The sequence below is a fragment of the Rhinatrema bivittatum genome, chromosome 11 (assembly GCF_901001135.1).
Source record: "Rhinatrema bivittatum chromosome 11, aRhiBiv1.1, whole genome shotgun sequence".
In the NCBI taxonomy this organism is placed as follows: domain Eukaryota; kingdom Metazoa; phylum Chordata; class Amphibia; order Gymnophiona; family Rhinatrematidae; genus Rhinatrema; species Rhinatrema bivittatum.
The window spans coordinates 16,480,810-16,500,648 of record NC_042625.1 but is presented as its reverse complement, the minus strand read 5'-3'; the positions used below and the strand labels follow the sequence as shown (position 1 = coordinate 16,500,648).

The following is a 19,839-nucleotide window of genomic DNA, read 5'->3' as shown; positions in this document are numbered from 1 at the left end:
GTTTGCCCACCCGCAACTCCCATTCTGTTCTTGTCAAAAGATATGAACAGTTGGGTGGACTGCCTATGGCCCGCTGAGCATTCTAAATAGGTCAGAGATCTTTTGCAATCCAACGTATAATAGAGCCCATTCCCCTTGGTGGAAATGGGACCTCAGAAAAAAGGTGGGCAACTCAATTGACTGGCTGATGTGAAAATCAGTCACGACCTTCAGCAGGAACTTGGGATGCGTACGCAGGACCACACAATCATGAAAGAATTTTGTGTAAGGCGGGTAAGTAACCAAGGCCTGAAGCTCGTTTACCTAAGAGCCGAAGTAACCGCCACCAGGAAAAAGACTTTCCAGGTGAAGAATTTCAGCTCACAGGAGCGCATAGGCTCAAAAGGAGGTTGCATGAGTCGCGCCAACACGATGTTGAGATCCAGGACATAACAGGAGGCCGGAGAGGGGCTTTAGCTGAAGCAGGTCCCGCAAAAAGCAACCTATTATGGGCTGAACTGAGATGGGTGCGCCAGCTACCCCACTATGGTAAGCACTGACCGTACTCAAATGGACCCTAACCGAGGTAGTTTTTAGTCCAGTCTCGAAAAGGAGCCACAGGTAATCCAGAAATCTCGGCACTGGGCAAGTGAATGGATCTAAGTCCTGTTCCCCACAACAAGCTGAGAACCTCTTCCTTATAAGACTTCCTGGTGGAAGACTTCCTGGAAGCCACCAGCATCTGGGACACGTTATCAGACAGGTTCACGGCTAAAGGATTAGGCGCTCAACACCCAAGCCTTCAAGGCCAACGCCCAGAGGTTTGGATGACTCAGCATGCCTCAGTCCTGAGTTATCAGGTTGGGCACAGTCCCCAGGCTGATGGGAGTCCTTATCAACAGGTCTTGGAGAAGAGGGAACCAGACTTGCCTGGATCAGTACAGCGCCAATAGAATCATGGTCCCTGGTCCTGCTGAAGCTTCAGGAGAGTCCTCATGAGAAGCGGAATAGGAGGATACACGTAGAGGAGACCTGTGCCCCAATGGAGGGCAAAGGCATTGGAGGCTGGGCATTCGTCCATCCTGAAGAGGGAGCAGAAGTTGCTCACCTTGCAATTGTAGGGGGAGGTGAAGAGATCCACATCCGCAGTTCCCCACTAGCGGAAAATCCGGGCTGCTACTGCCGGATTTAAGGACCACTCATGAGGCTGGAAAGAGCTGCTCAGGTGGCCCACCAGTATGTAGAACGCCCCAGCCAGGTACGTCACTTGTAAGGACATACTCTGCGACAGAGCCCAAGCCCAGATCTGCACCGCCTCCTAACAGAGGAGGTATAATCCTGTGCCTCCCTGCTTGTTGTTGTACTACATTGCTACCTGATTGTCTGTCCAAATCAGGACTGCTTTCTGGAACAGCCGATCCTGAAATGCCCAAAGAGCATAACGGATCACCCAAAGCTCCAGGAAGTTTATCTGGTACAGAGCTTCCTGAGCTGTCCAGTTCCCCTATGTGCGGAGGCCGTCCACATGCGCCCCCCCCCCCCCCCCCCCAGCCATGGGAGGAGGCATTGGTGGTAAGGACTTCTTGAGGTAGCGCAGGTTGAAAAGGAACCCCCTGTTCCAGATTGGGGAGATTCTCCCATCAGAACAGGGAAATCCTCAGGGGCTGCGTGATGGACACGAGTTCCGAGGTTGGGTTGCTTGCTGCCACTGCGAACGCAGAGTCCATTGTGTCCTACGCATGCAGAGGTGGGCCAAGGGGGTGATATGGACAGCTGTCATATGGCCCAGCAATTGAAGCACTAGGAAGATTTTTCTGGCAGAGGAAGGTGGATCAGAAGCACTAGCAGATAGCTGTTGAAGGGTTTCATGTTGATCCTTCATCTGGGCTACCACATCCCTGACCTTATGCCCAAAGAGATTTTCCCCTGTACAAGGGAGGTCAGCCAACTTCTCTTGGACTTCTGGACGAAGGTCAGACGCACAGAACCAGGCCATCCTACGGGCGCTGATGCCCACGGCGGCCACCTGGGCTGTTTCAAAAGCATCATAGGTGGATCACACCTCATGTTTTCCAGCTTCTAGGCCCTTTTGTACTATTGGGTATTCCCATGTCCTGAGGAGAAGATCCTTAAAGATATCATGACTCCTTAGGTGCATCGACAAACTGGAGAACTTCCAGCATCTTATGTCGTGCATCCTCCTCAGTTAGGAGTTGGAAGGGAATAGCTTCGGCCATGGACTTGACAAATTCCACAAAGGAGAAGTCCTCCGGGAGAGACTGACACCTTTCCTCTGGTGGTGAAGGTTCCAAGAGGAGGTTACCAGAGTCTTCAGAAGAAGACTCAGAAAAGTCATTTCCCCATGGATCATACAGGCCCTCCTCCTCTCTTAGGTACCCAAGGGGCCTGCGTGGATGAGGTCTGTCCAAAACTTTTGGTCTGGGCACCGAGGGACCTGAGGGCACCAATGGCACCAAGGGAATAAGTGGCATCGGCAGGCTGCTCAGGTGGCCCACCAGTATGTAGAACCCCCCCAGCCAGGTATGTCACTTGTAGGGACATACCTGGCTGGGGGGGCTGAGCCCAAGCCCAGATCTGCACCGCCTCCTGACAGAGGAGGTATAATCCAGGCACCGAGCCTCCTCCTGACAGATGTCAGTGGGGATGTAGGTGGGGAACACCTAGGACTCCCGGGTCTGCCAGAGGATGGTGCCTCCTCGCCATGGGGCCTCTTCAGTGGCGGCACGACAGCCTCCGGTGCTGCACCAACGGTAACTGGTGGCAATGCTTTCAAGATTTCCCATGGTGCTCATTCTGGTCTTTCCCTGGCCCAAAGGAAGCAGAGGATCCTGATGTCCGAGAGAGCACAGACAGTACCGAGGGCTGATCATTGGCTCCCCAATCCTTGGAAGCAGCAGCCGGGAGTGTCGAGAGGGACAGCATATCCAGCAGTTCCCCCCTACCCCTGGGCGTCGGGGATACCGAAGTCGGTTTAGATGGAGTGGACTTTTTGCCAAAGAGTTTCTCCATTTTGTCAAGATGAGCACGATGACCCTTGGGGGGTCAACTGATCACACAGCTGACATCCTCAGATGACATGCGATGCCCCCAGGCAGAGGCTGCAAGCCTCATGCGGGTCCATGATGGACATGGTCCACGGGCACTGGGGGCATCAGGAAACCTGGACGATGCCATGAAAATGAGCCAGCAAGCAGTCAGTGGTCACAGAGAAGCAAGCCGTCGGGAATCAACCGCAAAAAAGGTTAAATGGTACAACTAACCTGCCACGCCAAGGGGACACCATCCGAAGAAATGTAGAAAAAAATGCTTTAAAAGCTTGTAAAGAGAGCACAAACTAGAGAGCTCCATACACCGTGAGGGGGACCTCGCTTGAACACGTGAATAGTGGCATGCTGGGCATGCTCAATGTGCCAGTCAAAGCTTCTAGAAACTGTCAAAGGTTTTCCGTGCTGGGCTCCATCTGATGATGTCACCCATCTGTGAGGACTACCATCCTGCTTGTCCTAGGAGAAACTCTTTTCCTTAGATGATCTGCTTTTACCACCACTATAGTTTAGAGCAGACTTCCATCGGCAGGCGGAGTTGAATCAGTCTTGAGTCTATGGGTTCCAACGAGACAGCAGAGTGCGCTGAAGAGGATGCATATGCTCCCTGACCCATGGCACTACCTCCAGGGTCGTTGCCATCAATCTGAGCACCTGAAGATAGAACCACACTGTCAGGCGAATTGTGTTTATCAATAGCTGCACCTGTGCCATCAGCTCCTGAATATGGCCCTCCAGCAGGAACACTCTGCCCTGTTTTGTGTCGAACTGAACACTGAGATACTCTAGCGACTGCACTGGATGAAGATTGCTCTTGGCCAGGTTCACTACCCAACCTAGCTCCTACAACAAGGAGATCACCTTATGCAAAACCCGGAGGCTCTCTTCCAGACTCTTGGCCTGAATCGTTCAGTCATCCAAGTAGGGGTACTAGGATCAACTCCACAAGACCTACCAGAGACGCATACAGAGGATCCCTCCATGTACCCCCTACTAAAACCACTAGTCACATTACCTTAAGAGATCGAGCCCTCTCCATAGCTGGCCCACCGTTATGGAACTCCATCCCTCCCAATCTCAGACAGGAGCCTTGCCTCCTAACCTTTAGAAAAAGACTCAAGACTTGGCTGTTTATGCAAGCTTTCCCGGACTTAAATTAATGCAACTCGCTATCAACATATCCAACACAGCAGCTGTACCTCATCTCCTTGTATATAATTTAGTCTCTGCTAAACTATCTTTATTTCCTCTGATCCCAGTTCAATAGTCCTTGTTAATTGTAACTGCTTTCTTCGACACGTTATTTCTGTTTTGATGTATTTATTGCACCCCTGTTTAATTGTAAACCAGCATGATGTGATCGCTTCATGAATGCCGGTATATAAAAACCTTAAATAAATAAATAAAAATCACATCTTTTCTCAACTCCGCCACCAACGCCACCATAACCTTGGAAAAATTTCTGGGCGCTGTGGCCAACCCAAAAGGTAGCATTCAAAACTGATGACATCCCAAAACCGCGAAATGCAGAAATCGTTAATGCTCTAGTCAGATGGGAATATGCAGGTTTGCCTCGGACAGATACAGAGACATCAAGAACTCCCCCGACTGCACTGCATTATCACTGAGCACAAGGTTTCTATGTGAAAACGAGTCACACACAAATGATGTGCGACTCCTTTGAGATCCAGAATGGACTGAAAGGATTCCTTCTTCTTTGGTACAATGAAAACAATAGAATAATGGCCCATATTTTCTTGAGACATGGGCACTGGAACCATATTCCACAGGCTGAGAAGTCCTGACAACGTACACTCCACTGCCTGTCTCTTCTGTGGAGAGTTGCAGAGAGACACCATGAATACGTCCTGAGGAACACTGTGAAACTCCAGCAAAGAGCCATCCCATATCACCTCCAGAACCCACTGGTCTATCGTGATCTTGACCCACCTCCCATAAAAAAAAAAGAGAGAGGCGACTTTCTATCTCCTGATCCCGAAGGAGGGTCGGCACACCTTCATTGGGAAGCTCAGGGTGCTCCACTTCCTGAGCCTACGCCCCATCTGGGCTGCCTAGGACAAAAGGACTGAGATCTACCCAAAGGTCAAGTCCTCTGAAAAGCCACTCCTCTCTAGGGTCAACAATGTCTGAACCCCTTAGGACGACCTCTCACACTGAAGAATCACGGTGCCTGTTTCTTATCCTCTGGCAATCGAGGAACCAGGGACTCACCCTACTTATTGGCCATCTTCTCCAGCTCACTCCCAAATAAGAGCGAGCCTTTAAAAGGCAATTTTGTAAGGTTAAACTTTGAGGTTATATCAGCTGACCAATTTCTCAGCCAGAGCTGATGCCTAGCCGCTACTACTGAAGCCACCCCTCTGGCCAAAGTGTGGACCAAATCGCAGCCTGCATCTGCCAAAAAGCTGGCTGCTGGTTCCAACACTGCCCTGGAATTTACACCAGATACATCGATCTCCTAAGAGAACAGAAAACAAGAGTTAGCAACCAGGGAACAACAGGAAGCTATCTGAAAATTCACTGCCATTGCTTCAAAGGCCTGATTAAGGATAGCCTCAATTCTCCCCCTTCTATGGGAATAGTTCTCCACTTGGGTGACAGCACACACAAACCCATCCACCTTCAGAAAACGTAATTGCTCTTGCACAGCTGGATCCAGGGGGTGCAGGTCTCCCAAGACTCAGCCCCCTTTGAAATTAGCTTCCGGGGTGCTCCATTCAAGATCAATTAATTCTTGAATAGCCTCCATAATAGGAAAGAAACATGAGGCTTTACGCAAAGAAATCAAAATGGGATCTTGACATGGCTCAGACATTGGCTCAGACATGGATTAGGCCCCAGGTACTCCCAGCATCTTCAATATCTAGGAAATCAAAGCTGGTAACTCATCTTTATGAAAGAACTGCAACATAGTTCTATATGGCTCCAATCCCAGAAGAACATCCCCATCCTCCAGGGCAGTGGTTCTCTACCTCTTTTCGTTCGGGGCACACGTGACAGATGGTTCTCACATGCCTGACACATTGAACATGTGACCGTCATGGGGCTAAGAAAGCTTTACTGCTCTAAAGCAGCCTCACAGTTCCCGCTCCTAAACACTGAAAAGAGCTGTCCAGCTCAATTCAGCAAGTTAAGTAAAATAGGAGAGGAAAGTGAGGAAACAATAAGGAGCCAACATGTGAAAGGGAGGGATCTGGACCACCAGATGTGCACTTCACGGTTACTTGTGGAGCGGGTGTACAAAAGGGTCACCAACCACTGCCCGTCCGCCTCGACCAAACAGGGTAGGGGTAACTCACAAGAAACCCCGACCCCTGGGAGGAAGGCTCAGAGCAAAAAACAAAAATAGGACCAAAAAATACTGGAACAAACTGCAGGTTTATGCATCAGTCACCAACTGCTGGAGACAGAGAAATACTGAGGAACTGCAGGTGGCATCAGTGTATATAAAGCAGTGTCAATTTTACTTTCTCTGTCTCCACCTGCTGGCATGGATGAATAAACCCAGGTGTCTGGACTGATCCAGGCACGTACAGGGAATATTTGTTATCCTATTCAAAATTTTTTCAATTCTGGCCTGGATACTCATTTTCAAGTTAAAGTAAATGGTTATTTTGAACACCACCCAGGACACTGTTCGGTTATTTTTATTTTCTATTTGGCCTTTGATGTAAGAATGGACATTGGGTCAATTGCTATTTAACACTTTTGCTGATTTTTACTTCCTTGCTCCTTTCTGGACCCTTGCACATTTGGTGGGCATTCTCCAGCTGAAGTGTGATTTTGGATATTCAAGAGTTAATGACTGTGCCAGGGGCCCAGGAAGATAATTTTCCCCCTCCCTCACCACCAGACAAACTCTGGAACCTATAGCACCGCTGAATGAGGTAAACAGCACAAACAGGGGAAGGACTACAGTTGTATTTTTTTATTTATTTTATTTTATTTGATTTATATTCTGCTTTTTGCACTTTTTTCAGCGCTTCAAAGTGGATTACAATCAGGTACTGTAAGCTCATGCCACCCCCACCCAACATGCAAAAAGAAACCATGCTCCCTCATTCCTCGCTGCCAGCCCCATCCACAAAGTCCCTTCTCCCTTAACATCAGGACCTCCCAGGTCTCAAATGGGGCAGCAGCAATACCCATTCGTTGCTGCCCCACCAGCACCATCATCCAAAATGGTGCCAACAGACCCAAAATTCCCCTTTGTCCCCCATAAGCAGAGATATTTTTATCCTGCAAGAATACGTAATTTTGTGCAATAACTTCCTGCATAAATTTAAAGTAATTTATCTGTAGACTTTACAATAGTTTTCAAAGGAAAGGTACATGTTTACGTCCCCTTTAAAAATGATCCCATCAAAACTACTCACATGTTTATAACTGATGATGTATACGCAAAGATTTTTTTTTTTAGGGAAAATACGCACACACTTTTAAAAAAGTCAACGTATGACTGTAAGTGCGAATTCTTCCCCACCTGTCCCAGGGAATGCCTCTGGGTAAAAGTATGTACATACAGACTAATTATGCAGATACTTTAATCCACATATTGGGCATACAATTTTATAAAAGGCCTTCATTTACACATTTAAAACACTGTTTTACCCATGAAAGTGGCTTTAAAAATTACCTTCCTAATGCTCTCTCTCATTTTATGTTTGTTTTAATTACATCTTTATTTATTTGCTTATTTTAAAAAGCTTATATCCTGCACATATCTATACTCTTAAGGTAGTTATCAAAAAAATAACATTTATTATAAAAGTTCAATAAATGTCTAAAACAACAAAAACATAGAACATTTTCACTATTAAATGACAAAATACGTATGATAACATTTCCATAAATTATAGATATTATTAGTAGCATGACAAGCATTCTAAAGTGTTACCTTGGTAGAAGTCCAGATGGTCATTCAGAAAAGGCCTGCTTGAACAGGCATTGGGCGGGACAGGTAGTTAAGCATAAATGTTCAGGTAAAGAGTTCCAAAAAATGGACCTGGCAATACAGAGAGCCTGGTCTTTCCCAGAAGCACACCGTGCAGTGGTGGCACCTCCAATAAACTTATTTGCCGAATGTAAAGTTCTGCCTTTGTGATAGATACGTAATAAAGGGTTTGGACTGGGTATGTCGTGAGTATTTGTCTTGTGGATTATAGTTATCTTAAAGAATTCTGTATTGAATAGGGAGCCAGTGTAGGGTTTGCAACCCCAGGGTGATGTGCTATCTAAAACCTCTGCCAGTTATGACACGAGCAGCCGAATTCGGCACTGCTTGTAACAGTTAAAGTACTGTATTAAGTAAACTAAGATATAAGGCATTGCAATAATCTAAACTGGTGTTGACCAATGTCTGAGAAACAAACCGGAAATCCTTTGGTGATAACAGTAGTTTCAGATATAGCAGAGAAGGGCGACCAAAACGATAAGGGGCATGGAACGGCTGCCCTATGAGGAAAGGCTAAAGAAGTTGGGGCTGTTCAGCTTGGAGAAGAGACGACTGAGGGGCAATATGACAGTCTACAAAATTATGAACAAGTTAATGTAAATCGGCTATTTATTCTCGCAGATAATAGAAGGACCAGGGGGCACTCCATGAAATTATCAAGTTGCTCATTTAAAATCAAAGAAAATTCTTTTTCACTCAGTGCATAGTTAAGCTCTGGAATTCATTGCCAGAGGATGTGGTTACAGCAGTTAGTGCTACTGGGTTTAAAAAAGGTTTGGATAACTTTCTAAAGGTTAAATCCATAAACTGCTATGACGGTAATTAATAGGCAATGGTAGCTTCTGATCTATCTAATGTTTGGGTACTTGCCAAGTACTTGTGACTCGGACTGGCCACTGTTGGAAACAGGATACTGGGCTTGATGGACCCTTGGTCTCACCCAGAATGGCATATCTTATGTTCATACAAATCTTATGTGAGACCACATGTTCAAGTCATCATCAAGGGTAACACCAAGATCATGATCATACTGAACAATTGGTAAGGTGTTACCATCAAACATTAAACTAGTTGGGGGGGCGGGGGGGGGTTACCAGAGGAGTTCTGCTCAGGATTAATAATTCTAGCAATAATCTATTGTGAAACAACTATTGCTTGTTAGCATTCAAACAGATTATTGCAAACATCAGGGTATATTTCCAAGATGAATGTACTGGTATAAAAAACTGAATGTCATCTGCGTATATTTATATCTTTACAGTTTCTTGTCTGTTTTCAGGCTAGAATTGGCATTTCAGCTAGATCAAACTGGAGAGGCTATTCCAGTCCAGGATTTGTCTCATTGCATGCATGGAGATGTAATCCTATTTTTCATAGGGAAATCAAAACTACATCTGCAGTCATGCAATGGAGCAAGGCCCAGCCTTTTGAGTGAGGGTGAGGCAGCAATCCTATTTAGAGATATTTCTGTAGCCATAATATTATGTAAGAGATTCTTGTCAGGCTTTGATACTGAGCATTTGTTTGAATTGTCATGGTTCATTTCAAAAAGAACAAAAAGCAAATTCAATTTCAATGGTTTCCATTCCGTTTGTTTTAAAATGACACTGTGAAAGAAATATATTGTTAATTTATTCCATATAAAATGGTACCGGCCAGGCCCAGACCAGGCCTTTGCCATTTTGAACAGAAAAAATGGCGCCTTGGTCTGTTTGCGCCATTTCTAAGCTGCCTCTGGTGGGGCAGGCGTGACCGGGAATTGCTCCTGCCCAAGAAAAAGAAAAATATGGTAAGAGGGTTTGGGTGTGGGGAGGGGCTCTTCCCTCTGACAGTGATCAAGGTTTTTGTTTTTTCTTTCTTTTTTAAAAAAATGTGTTACTTTTTTTTTTTTTTTTTTAAATAAATGAGAAGAAACAACAAAATGAAAAAAAGGTCTGTGCCCACCCTTCCTTGATATGTAAAATGGTACAGGGGGCTGAAGAAATAAAACACAGTTTTGTTCCTGATAAGGACAAATGAAAGGAGAATAACTAAAATCCCTATGTGCCAAAATTAACTTTTGTCAAACCACAGCAGTCAAAAGAAAGCATCTCCCATTTTAGAATCTATACTTATCAGAGCTGACAAGTGGGTCTGATAAATTGAAACTTACTGTATGCTCCAATTTATTGTGGCATTTGTAATCCTGCCTCTTCTATTTCAAATCAAGAATACAGGCACCAAAATACATCTCACTGGGGTATCAAAAAGTCAGGCCTCTCCCACCAGAAACTGGGTAATTTGGCAGATCTGACATGAAGTCTACATTTCAAGGCAGGCAGATTTTCCCCACTTCCAATGCTACCAGTAATTTCTCTGATCCAAACAAAATGAGAAGGTTTGGAGCTATTGTGCTAATTATAGACTAATTGCAGACCAGTTATACATAATCCACTGCAGCTGCAAAATCGAAGGCTAAGGAACCATCAAAAAAAGAAAAAAGATTAGATAGAAGACAGATAAAAAAAAGGTCATTACCAGCCCAACCAGGCGTTACCCATGCTAGAAAGATGTCATTAAGCTGGGGGAGGGGCCATCTCCTTCTGTTCCTCCTTCCTTCCTTGTAACAATGCCTATTTACAATTTCAGCATGGTAGGATGTATACGAAACGTGGACTGCAGCTCCATTGACAGCTTTGGCTAGTGACTATTTCTGCATTAAGACGTTTCTTTAAGCTGCATTCTAAGAAGGTGGTTTCATAGAAATATTATGTATTATTTACATATGTTGCATAACTCTGAAAATTTGACTTATTTGTTATTCCTGGAGATGTTTCTCTTCTTTATTTCAGCTTTTATATACAATTCTGACTGGCAATTTTGCAGCCTTGTATTGGTCTTTTTCGTCCATTTCCCAGATTACACCTGTCTCGGTTTGTGAGAATGCTCCTCTACTGCTGCCCATGACACTGATGGTACCTAGAGTGGCTTCATCATCCTAGGTCTGCTGAACAAGCTGATGCCGTCTTTTGTTCTGCACTTCACTGCATGCAGACATTTATAATTGTTATTTACCCATTGACTTCACTAAGCAAATCAGAACTAGAAATCCATGCCTGCAGTGGACACAAGCCATGACTCAATCAGTTTGTTCAGTTGACATGGGGTGAAGTGGCAACCCGGTGTCACCATGCACAAGAAGTCAGAGCAAACTGAAAAACTGTATTGTTTCAGGGCAGGCGGAATCAAGCATTCCTATTCCCAGCAACTGCTATAGAGAAATCTTGGGAAAAAAATCAAAAGAAAATTATCTGCAAAGCTGAGAAATACTTTGATTAGGTAGCGACAGCTATTCATGACCAAGATTTCAACCTTCCATATATCAGTTATGGTGCCAAAAGAAATACTATTGCCAGTGATCAGCCAGAGATGGACATTCAAACATACCTCCTTCACTTCCCTGCAGGGATAGCTCCAATTGCATTGCATCCAGCACTAGAGTTAAGCCTCTGGCTGCCCCCTCCCCCCTCTGAATTTGTACCTGTGGGGCCTCCTCTAAAGTCGTGCGTTGGAGCTGGCCCAGTGGGGAAGGAGGGTGGGAATCCATCCACAGTGACACACTGGCTGGCCATCAGGACCGAATTTCACGTTGGTGCCCACAGGCACCCGCTTTAAAGCTGTGTGGCACACTGCCCTAAAGCAAGTGGGAGCAGGTTCCTCTTTGGCCTGGATATTTGGTGCCTTCAAAATGTGATGCCCATAGGCAGTTGCCTATCCCTAAATCCCAGCCTGCTGGTGTGGCTGCATAAAAGTGATAGGGAAGACTTCTGCTAGCAGGGCAGCCACACCTCTGGGGCTGTCATCCCAGGCAGTCACCTACTCTACAAATTGGGAAGTCTGACCCTGATTGCCTCACAAGAGTTTTAGATTCTTGGAAGCTGAGGTCAGCATGCTACCTCCAACTCATTTCTCTTTAAATGCTAATGGTTTTCTTTTCATGAAACCCATGCACCAAAAAAAACTGCAAAACATATATGAGAGAGCTAAATCACAGGGTATACAGTTTGTGTAATGCTTTCTTTTTAAATTAACATATTACTGAGAGAGTTACGGTATTTATTGATAATTCAGACAGGCCACCTGTCCCAGACTTTTAGCAGTCTCCATCCAAGTGTCTTCTCATTATGCGCACGCAGACTCCGCTCTTGTTTATTAAACTAAAAATAATTCCCCTAAGCCCATGGGAAGGAATTTTGCTTGTGGACAAGATAAAAAAATTAAGAACCAACTATGCAATATCTTCCTTTCTGGCTTTACTTGAAACAAGATTAACTCATGACTGGCTTTCCCTTCACAGTTTAAATCTGAGCAATAATGACATTTTAACTGTTTATGACGGCGATGAGATCACATCTAGAATTCTGGGACAGTACATTGGAAGCAGCGGTCCTCAGAAACTCTATTCCTCAACCCCAGATCTTACCATCCAGTTCCACTCTGACCCAGCAGGGTTCGTCTTTGGAAAAGGCCATGGATTTATTGTGAACTACATAGGTAAGCTCTTTTCAATTGGTCATCTTAATAAAAAAATAAAAAAAAGCAATTCTACCATTGTCAAAGATTTGCAGTAACCTACGATCTGCATGCTATATGGTTTGACTACCTATTTCAGGAATATCATTAAAAGCATTAAGGAAAATACATACAGGCCGATATAATAAAGTGCGCTCAGCTGAGCACACAATTTAACCTGGGTTGGACGCGCGTTTTGGATGCGCGTCCACAACCCCTTATACAATAAGAGGTTTAGTGCGTCCAGAACGTGTGTCCAAACCCCCCGAATCTAATAGCGCTCATCACATGCAAATGCATGTTGATGAGGCTATTAGCTCGGGATATAGTAAATTAAAATGAGCGCAAGATCCACACATTTTACGCTCAGAAATTAGCACCTGTCCAAGAGCATTAATTTCTGAGCAGCCCAAAAAAGTGTACAGAAAAGCAGAAAATACTGCTTTTCTGTACATCCTCCGACGTAATATCGTGGCGATGCATGAGATACATGAGAATGTTTTAAAAAAATATATAGTGTGCCAGTGGTCAGATTAGGAAAAGGGACGCTCAATTAACTGGAGCATCACCTATACCAGCCCTCGTTCCCCTCAGGTTGAGCCTTTGGGTGCCGGGGCCAGCAGGACTTAAATGAGCCTCAGTGTTAAGGATGGAAGGTAGTTCAGCCCAGAGACAGCAGCTGGTAGATGGCGTAGTCCTATCCTGGACTGGATTCGGTACGGGAACTTGGGTGCCAATGGAACAATAGGTAGCTGGTGGCGCCCAAGCAAAGAGAGGCCTGAGCCTCTTAAGTCCACGTCCAGAGAGTAGGCAAGGAGAGGCGTCACTGACAGGCTAGGTTCAGAGCCGGTGGCAATTAGAAGTTGTGGTAAGCGGTGTATATTCTGGAAACAGGAGAGTCTGTAGCATAGTCGTTCAAAGCAAGAGTCAGGGCACGGAGAAGGCAGACGTAATCAATCAAGGCAATGGTCTAGGCATGGAGAAGGCAGGCGTAGTCAGGCGTGCAAAGGTCCGGGGTTGGAGAGAAACTGAAGAATAGTCAAGCGTAGCAGAGATCCGGGGCTGGAGAGAAGCTGAAGAGTAGTCAGGTGTAGCGGAGGTCCGGGGCTGGAGAGAAACTGAAGAGTAGTCAGGCGCAGCGGTGGTCAAATCCAAGAATCAGTCCAACGTATAGACAAACAGGAACATGGAGAACAGGAACCAGGAATCACAGGAAACAGGAAGACCACAAACACACAATTCGGGGATCAGCAACAAGTACTCAGAATACGAAGAGACCTATTGCAAAGGCAACGCTACTGAGCGAGGCCTGAGCCTTTATACGCTGAAGAGTCTGACGTCAGCATCCAGGTCTGCAACCAGGTTCCCGCCACAGGCCCTTTAAAAGAACTAGGCCCGCCGAGCAGGGACATCTTGGCTGGCAACACCGGGTAGCAAGGCAGGACCAGAGGCACTGGAGGGAACCTGAGGACAGGGCTGGCAGCCCCTTGCCGCCAGAGAAGAGGAGCCAGGCCCTGGAATCCGTCTGAGAAGGTGAGAGGGCTGTGCTGTGGGGTTGCCGCAGGCAGCGCGTAACATTTTAGCCAAAAGATCATTCAAAAATTGGAAGTAGGATCCATCAGAAGAAAATAGGATAAAGCATAAGCATTGACAAGTTAAATGTAAGATATTGATGACAGGCTAAGAGAGAATTTGAAAAGAAGTTGGCAATAGAGGCAAAAACTTATAATAAAAACTTTCTAGAATACACCCGAAACTGAAAGCATGTGAGGGAGTCAGTTGGACCATTAGATGATTGAGGAGTTAGAGGCACTTAGGGAAGATAAGGCCATTGTGGAAAGACTAAACACATTCAGAATGTTAAGGAGATACCCGTTCGGAGCAGTTTTCAAGAGTGACAATTCAGATGAACTGAAGCAAATCATGGTGAATCTGGAAAATGTAGTAGGATAATTGACAAACTGCAGAGTAGTAAATCTCCTGGACTGGATGGTACACACCCAGGGTTCTGAAAGATCTAAAAAATGAAATTTCAGAGCTCTTACAATTAATTTGTAATCTATCATTAATCTATCAAAATCATCAGAAGGTATTTGACAAAGTCCCTCATGAGAGGCTTCTAAGAAAACTAAAAAGTCATGGGATAGGAGGCGATGTCCTTTCGTCAATTACAAACTGGTTAAAAGATAGGAAACAGAGAGAAGGATTAAATGGTCATTTTTCTCAGTGGAAAAGGGTAAATATGATAGAGGGGGGGATATGATAGAGGTCTTTAAGATCATGAGAGGTCTTGATCGAGTAGATGTGAATCGGTTATTTACACTTTCAAATAATAGAAGGACTAGGGGGCATTCCATGAAGTTAGCAAGTAGCACATTTAAGACTAATTGGAGAAAATTCTTTTTCACTTAACGCACAATTAAGCTCTGGAATTTGTTGCCAGAGGATGTGGTTAGTGCAGTTAGTGTAGCTGGGTTCAAAAAAGGTTTGGATAAGTTCTTGGAGGAGAAGTCCATTAACTGCTATTAATCAAGTTTACTTAAGGGCGGATTTTAAGAGCCCTGCTCGCGTAAATCCTGGCGGATTTACGCGAGCAGGGCCTTGCGCGCCGGTGCGCCTATGTTCCATAGGCCTACCAACGCGCGCAGAGCCCCAGGACTCGCGTAAGTCCCGGGGTTTTTCGAGGGGGCGTGTCAGGGGCGTGTCAGGGGCGGGGCCGATCGGTGCGGCGTTTTCGGGGCGGGACGCGGCGTTTCGGGGGCGGGCCCGGGGGCATGGCCGCGCCCTCCGGAACTGCCCCCAGGTCCCGTCTCGGCGCGCTAGAGGCCCGCTGGCGCGCGGGGATTTACTTCTCCCTCCGGGAGGCGTAAATCCCCCGACAAAGGTGGGGGGGGGTCTAGATAGGGCCGGGGGGGGTGGGTTAGATAGAGGAAGGGAGGGGAAGGTGAGGGGAGGGCAAAAGCAAGTTCCCTCTGAGGCCGCTCCGATTTCGGAGCGGCCTCGGAGGGAACGGCGGCAGGCTGCGCGGCTCGGCGCGCGCCGGCTACACGAAATCGGCAGCCTTGCGCGCGCCGATCCAGGATTTTAGCGGCTACGTGCGTATCTACCAAAATCCAGCATACTTTTGTTTGCGCCTGATGCGCCAACAAAAGTACACTAAGGCGCGCTTTTTGAAAATCTACCCCATAGGGAATAGCCACTGCTATTTATTGCATCAGAAGCATGGGATCTTCTTAATGTTTGGGTAATTGCCAGGTTCTTGTGGCCTGGTTTGGCCTCTATTGGAAACAGGATGCTGGGTTTGATGGACCCTTGGTCTGACCCAGCATGACAATTGCTTATGTTCTTACCTAAGACTGGAAGGTGGCCAATGTAACCCCGATATTCAAAAAGGTGATCCGGGAACAATAGACCGGTAAAAGCCTGACTTCAGTGCCAGGAAAAATTATGGAAATTGTTATAAAGAAAAAATCACAAAACATTTAGCTAGACATAGTTAAATTACACAGCCAGCATGGATTTACCCAAGGGAAGTCTTGCCTCACAAGTCTTGCCTCACAAATACTTCACTTTCAATGCATATCCAGCATAGTTCTCTGCTTCAACAGCAGGGGAAAAGAAAAACTGTTACTTCACACATCCAGCAGAGCTCTCTGCTTAAACGGCAGGGGAGAAGAAAAAAGGGTTCGCACTCACAAAGCGGGGAGTAGCTGGCTTGTTACGGCGGTTACTACCCCAAACCAAATGTACCTGATACTTCACTCTCGACGCATATCCAGCATGGCTCTCTACTTCAACGGCATGGGAGAAAGACTGATACATCACGAATTTCCAGCATAGCTCTCTGCTTCAACGGCAGGGGAAAAGAAAAACTGATACTTCACGCATATCCAGCATAACTTCAACGGCAGGGGAGAAGAAAAAAGGATTCACACTCACAAAGCGGGGAGTAGCTGGCTTGTCACGGCGGTTACTACCCCAAACCAAATGTGCCTGATACTTCACTTTCGATGCATATCCAGCATAGCTCTCTGCTTCAACGGCAGGGGAGAAGAAAAAAACTGATACCTCACGCATATCCAGCATAGCTCCCTGCTTCAACGGCAGGGGAGAAGATAAACAACCAATAAGGGCTGTATAACATAATCTGGGTAAAACCAAATAAGCATGGGTGTAGCTTGCTTATTGCGGCGGTTACTACTCCTACTACCTCTAACTAATCAAGCTAGATATTTCACTTGGATGCAGCTCCTCCACCGCTCTCTACATTAATGGCAGGGGTGGAAGGGAATTAGAACCAAGAGCTAAGAGAAACAGATAAGTATGGGAGAAGAAATGAGGGAAGCTTGCTGGGCAGACTGGATGGGCCATTTGGTCTTCTTCTGCCGTCATTTCTATGTTTCTATCTATGTTTCTATAATCTCCATTTTTGTGAAGGGGTGAATTAAGAACTCCCGTCAGAGAGTTAAGAACTCCCGTCAGAGAATTAAGAACTCCCGTCAGAGTAATCAACAACCTTTGACAACTCAATAATGTTCTCTCTTTTTTAATGAGGCAGGTTTATTTACCTTGGTTCTATTTACCTTGGTCATTCTTTTGTTATCTCAGTGTTAATCTCTCTTTTGCCTTCTCTTCATTCCAAGTTGCATTTTATCCCTGTTTTATTGTAACTGCTACCTTATTCTTCTATCACATGTTAATGTTTTTAAGTTATTAAGTATTTATTCTGTTGTCACACCTTGTTATTTGTAAACCGGCATGATGCGACTCCCATCGCGAATGCCGGTATATAAGAAATTTAAATAAAATAAATAATTAACATGTGGACAAAGGTGAACCTGTAGATGTAGTGTTTTTGGATTTTCTGAAGGCGTTCGACAAAGTCCCTCATGAGAGACTTCTAAGAAAGCTAAAAAAGACATGGGATAGGAGGCAATGTTCTTTTGTGGATTCAAACTGGTTAAAAGACAGAAAACAGAGAGTAGGATTAAATGGTCTGTTTTCACAGAGGTTAATAGGTAAACAGTGGAGTGCCTCAGGGATCTGTACTTGGACAGGTGCTTTTTAATATATTTATAAATGATCTGGTAATGGGTTCAACGAGAGAGGTGATCAAATTTGCGAATGACACAAAATTATGCAGAGTAGTTAAATCTTAAGCGGATTGTGATAAATTGTAGGAGGACCTTTCAAGACTGGAAGATTGGGTTTCCAAATGGCAGATGAAATTTAATGTAAACAAGTGTAAGAGGATGCATATAGGGAAAAATAGCTGTAGTTACATGATGTTAGGTTCCATCATAGCAGTTACCACCCAGGAAAGAAATCCAGGCATCTGCAGAGAAGGGTGACCAAAAAATCGTAAGTGGCATGGAACAGCTCCCCTATGAGGAAAGGCTACAGAGTTTAGGGTTCTTCAATTTGGAGATCACTGAGGGGGGATATGACAGAGGTCTACAAAATCATGAAAGGACTTGAACAGGTTAATGTACATTAGTTATTTACTCTCTCAGATAATAGAAGAACTAGGGGGCACTCCAAGAAGTTAGCAAGTAACTCATTTAAAACAAATTGAAGAAAATTTGTTTTCATTCAACACACAGTTAAGCTCTGGAATTCATTGCCAGAGGATGTGGTTTCGGCAGTTAGTATAATTGTGTTTAAAAAAGGTTTCGATAAGTTCCTAGAAGAAAAATTGATAAACTGCTATCAATCAATAAGTAATAGTAGCTTGAGATCTATTTATTGTTTGAGTACTTGCCAGGTACTTGTGACTTGGATTGGCCACTGTTGGAAGGATGCTGGGCTTGATGGATCCTTAGTCTGACCCAATATGGCATATCTTACATAAGATCTGTTATGTTTAAGGAAGGATGTAAACCCCTGGGCTGAGATGAGCGATGTCTCCGCCCACAGGGAGGAGCCCTGTGAGCCTCACCGTCAGCAGGCACAGTCTCAGTGACGTGGGACACAGCTAGGAATGAAGACTTTATTAAATAGGAAGGATTAGTTTCCACAGAAATGGAAATGTTTGTACAGTCCTGAGCAATAAGAATTACCCAGATTGAGACACAGCTGAGAAGATCCAGTAGTGGCCCGCGGCATGGGGTACTCCGGGGATCCCCTCTGATGAGCGTAGGCAACTTCAGGAATACAGATCCGGTAGTGGCCCGCAGAGCGAGGTATGCTGAGGATGTCTGTACAGTTAGATGTTGAAGAACTGGTAGCGATGCCGGAACCTGGAAGTGGCTCCTGTAGATGGTATGTAGGTATTCTGTAGAGCAGGAAGGTGAATGACTCCCACAGAAGGAAGGCAGTAGTGGCCCGAGGATCGGGGTACGCCACGTGGAATCTTCATTGCAGTCTGTATAGTAGAAGTCAGTAGAGGTACTCACAGTAGGAGGTTCCTGGAGCGAGATAAGCAGGTTCAGTAGCAGTCAGGCAGGAAGGCCCTCCGAGGAGTGGATAGCCGGGAACGCAGGGAAGCCCCCGAGGAGCACACTAAAACAATTCCTCTGTGCTTATGTCAACTCCAGAGAAAGTGACTGGTCAAAATTGCTCCCCTGGGCCCAATTCGCTCTGAACTCACATCAGTCCGCTTCAACTGGGTCATCTCCTTTTCAACTAGTTTACAGACGTCAGCCGTTACCTCTACTACCTATGCCATTATCTGTAGCCTCTCCTGCAGTCCAGGCATCGGCGCAAGAATGACATCAGTTGTGGGAACACACAAAAGAACTTCTCCAGAAGGCCAAGAAGTTCTATGATGCCCATCACAGAGCCGCACCGCAGTTACAACCCGGCGATAAGGTATGGAACAGTAAGTCTCTGAAGTGGAGAATTCAGCAAGACGGAACTCCTTACTAACTCAAGGAAGGCAAGGGCAAGTCGGATTAAATACACTGGCGGGTTGACGGCATTGGGCGGGGACGCCCCCGAGGTTCCCGCCATGACGTGTTCAAATGAGGCCCTTGCGCATGCGCGCATGTCTAGGTAACTCCGGGTCCAAGATGGCTGTCGGCAGCACCCACACTGTCCCGGGAACGCTGGAGAGGTCGGCGTGGGCTGGTAGAGACTGCCATTCTTCCCAGACTTGATGGAGCGGGGAAAAAAAGAGGTGAGCATGAGAGGTCCCAGCCGTCTGCAACCGACAGGCGTAACAGTATCCCCTTCTTAGGGCCCCTCCCAGGGGGTTTCGGCTTCCTGGGATGTGTCTTGTGGAACTGTTGGATCAAGTCTTTGTTGAGGATGTTACATGCAGGCTCCCAA

General features: G+C 45.8%; 1 protein-coding gene across 1 annotated transcript in view; it reads left to right on the top strand.

Annotated features, from left to right (window-relative positions):
* SEZ6L (seizure related 6 homolog like) overlaps positions 1–19,839 on the top strand; it is a 220,921-nt gene that overhangs the window by 133,238 nt on the left and 67,844 nt on the right. Inside the window, exon 9 of the mRNA XM_029571268.1 lies at positions 12,356–12,552. Within this exon, the coding sequence (XP_029427128.1) occupies positions 12,356–12,552 (197 nt within the window). The remainder of the gene's footprint in view (positions 1–12,355; positions 12,553–19,839) is intronic.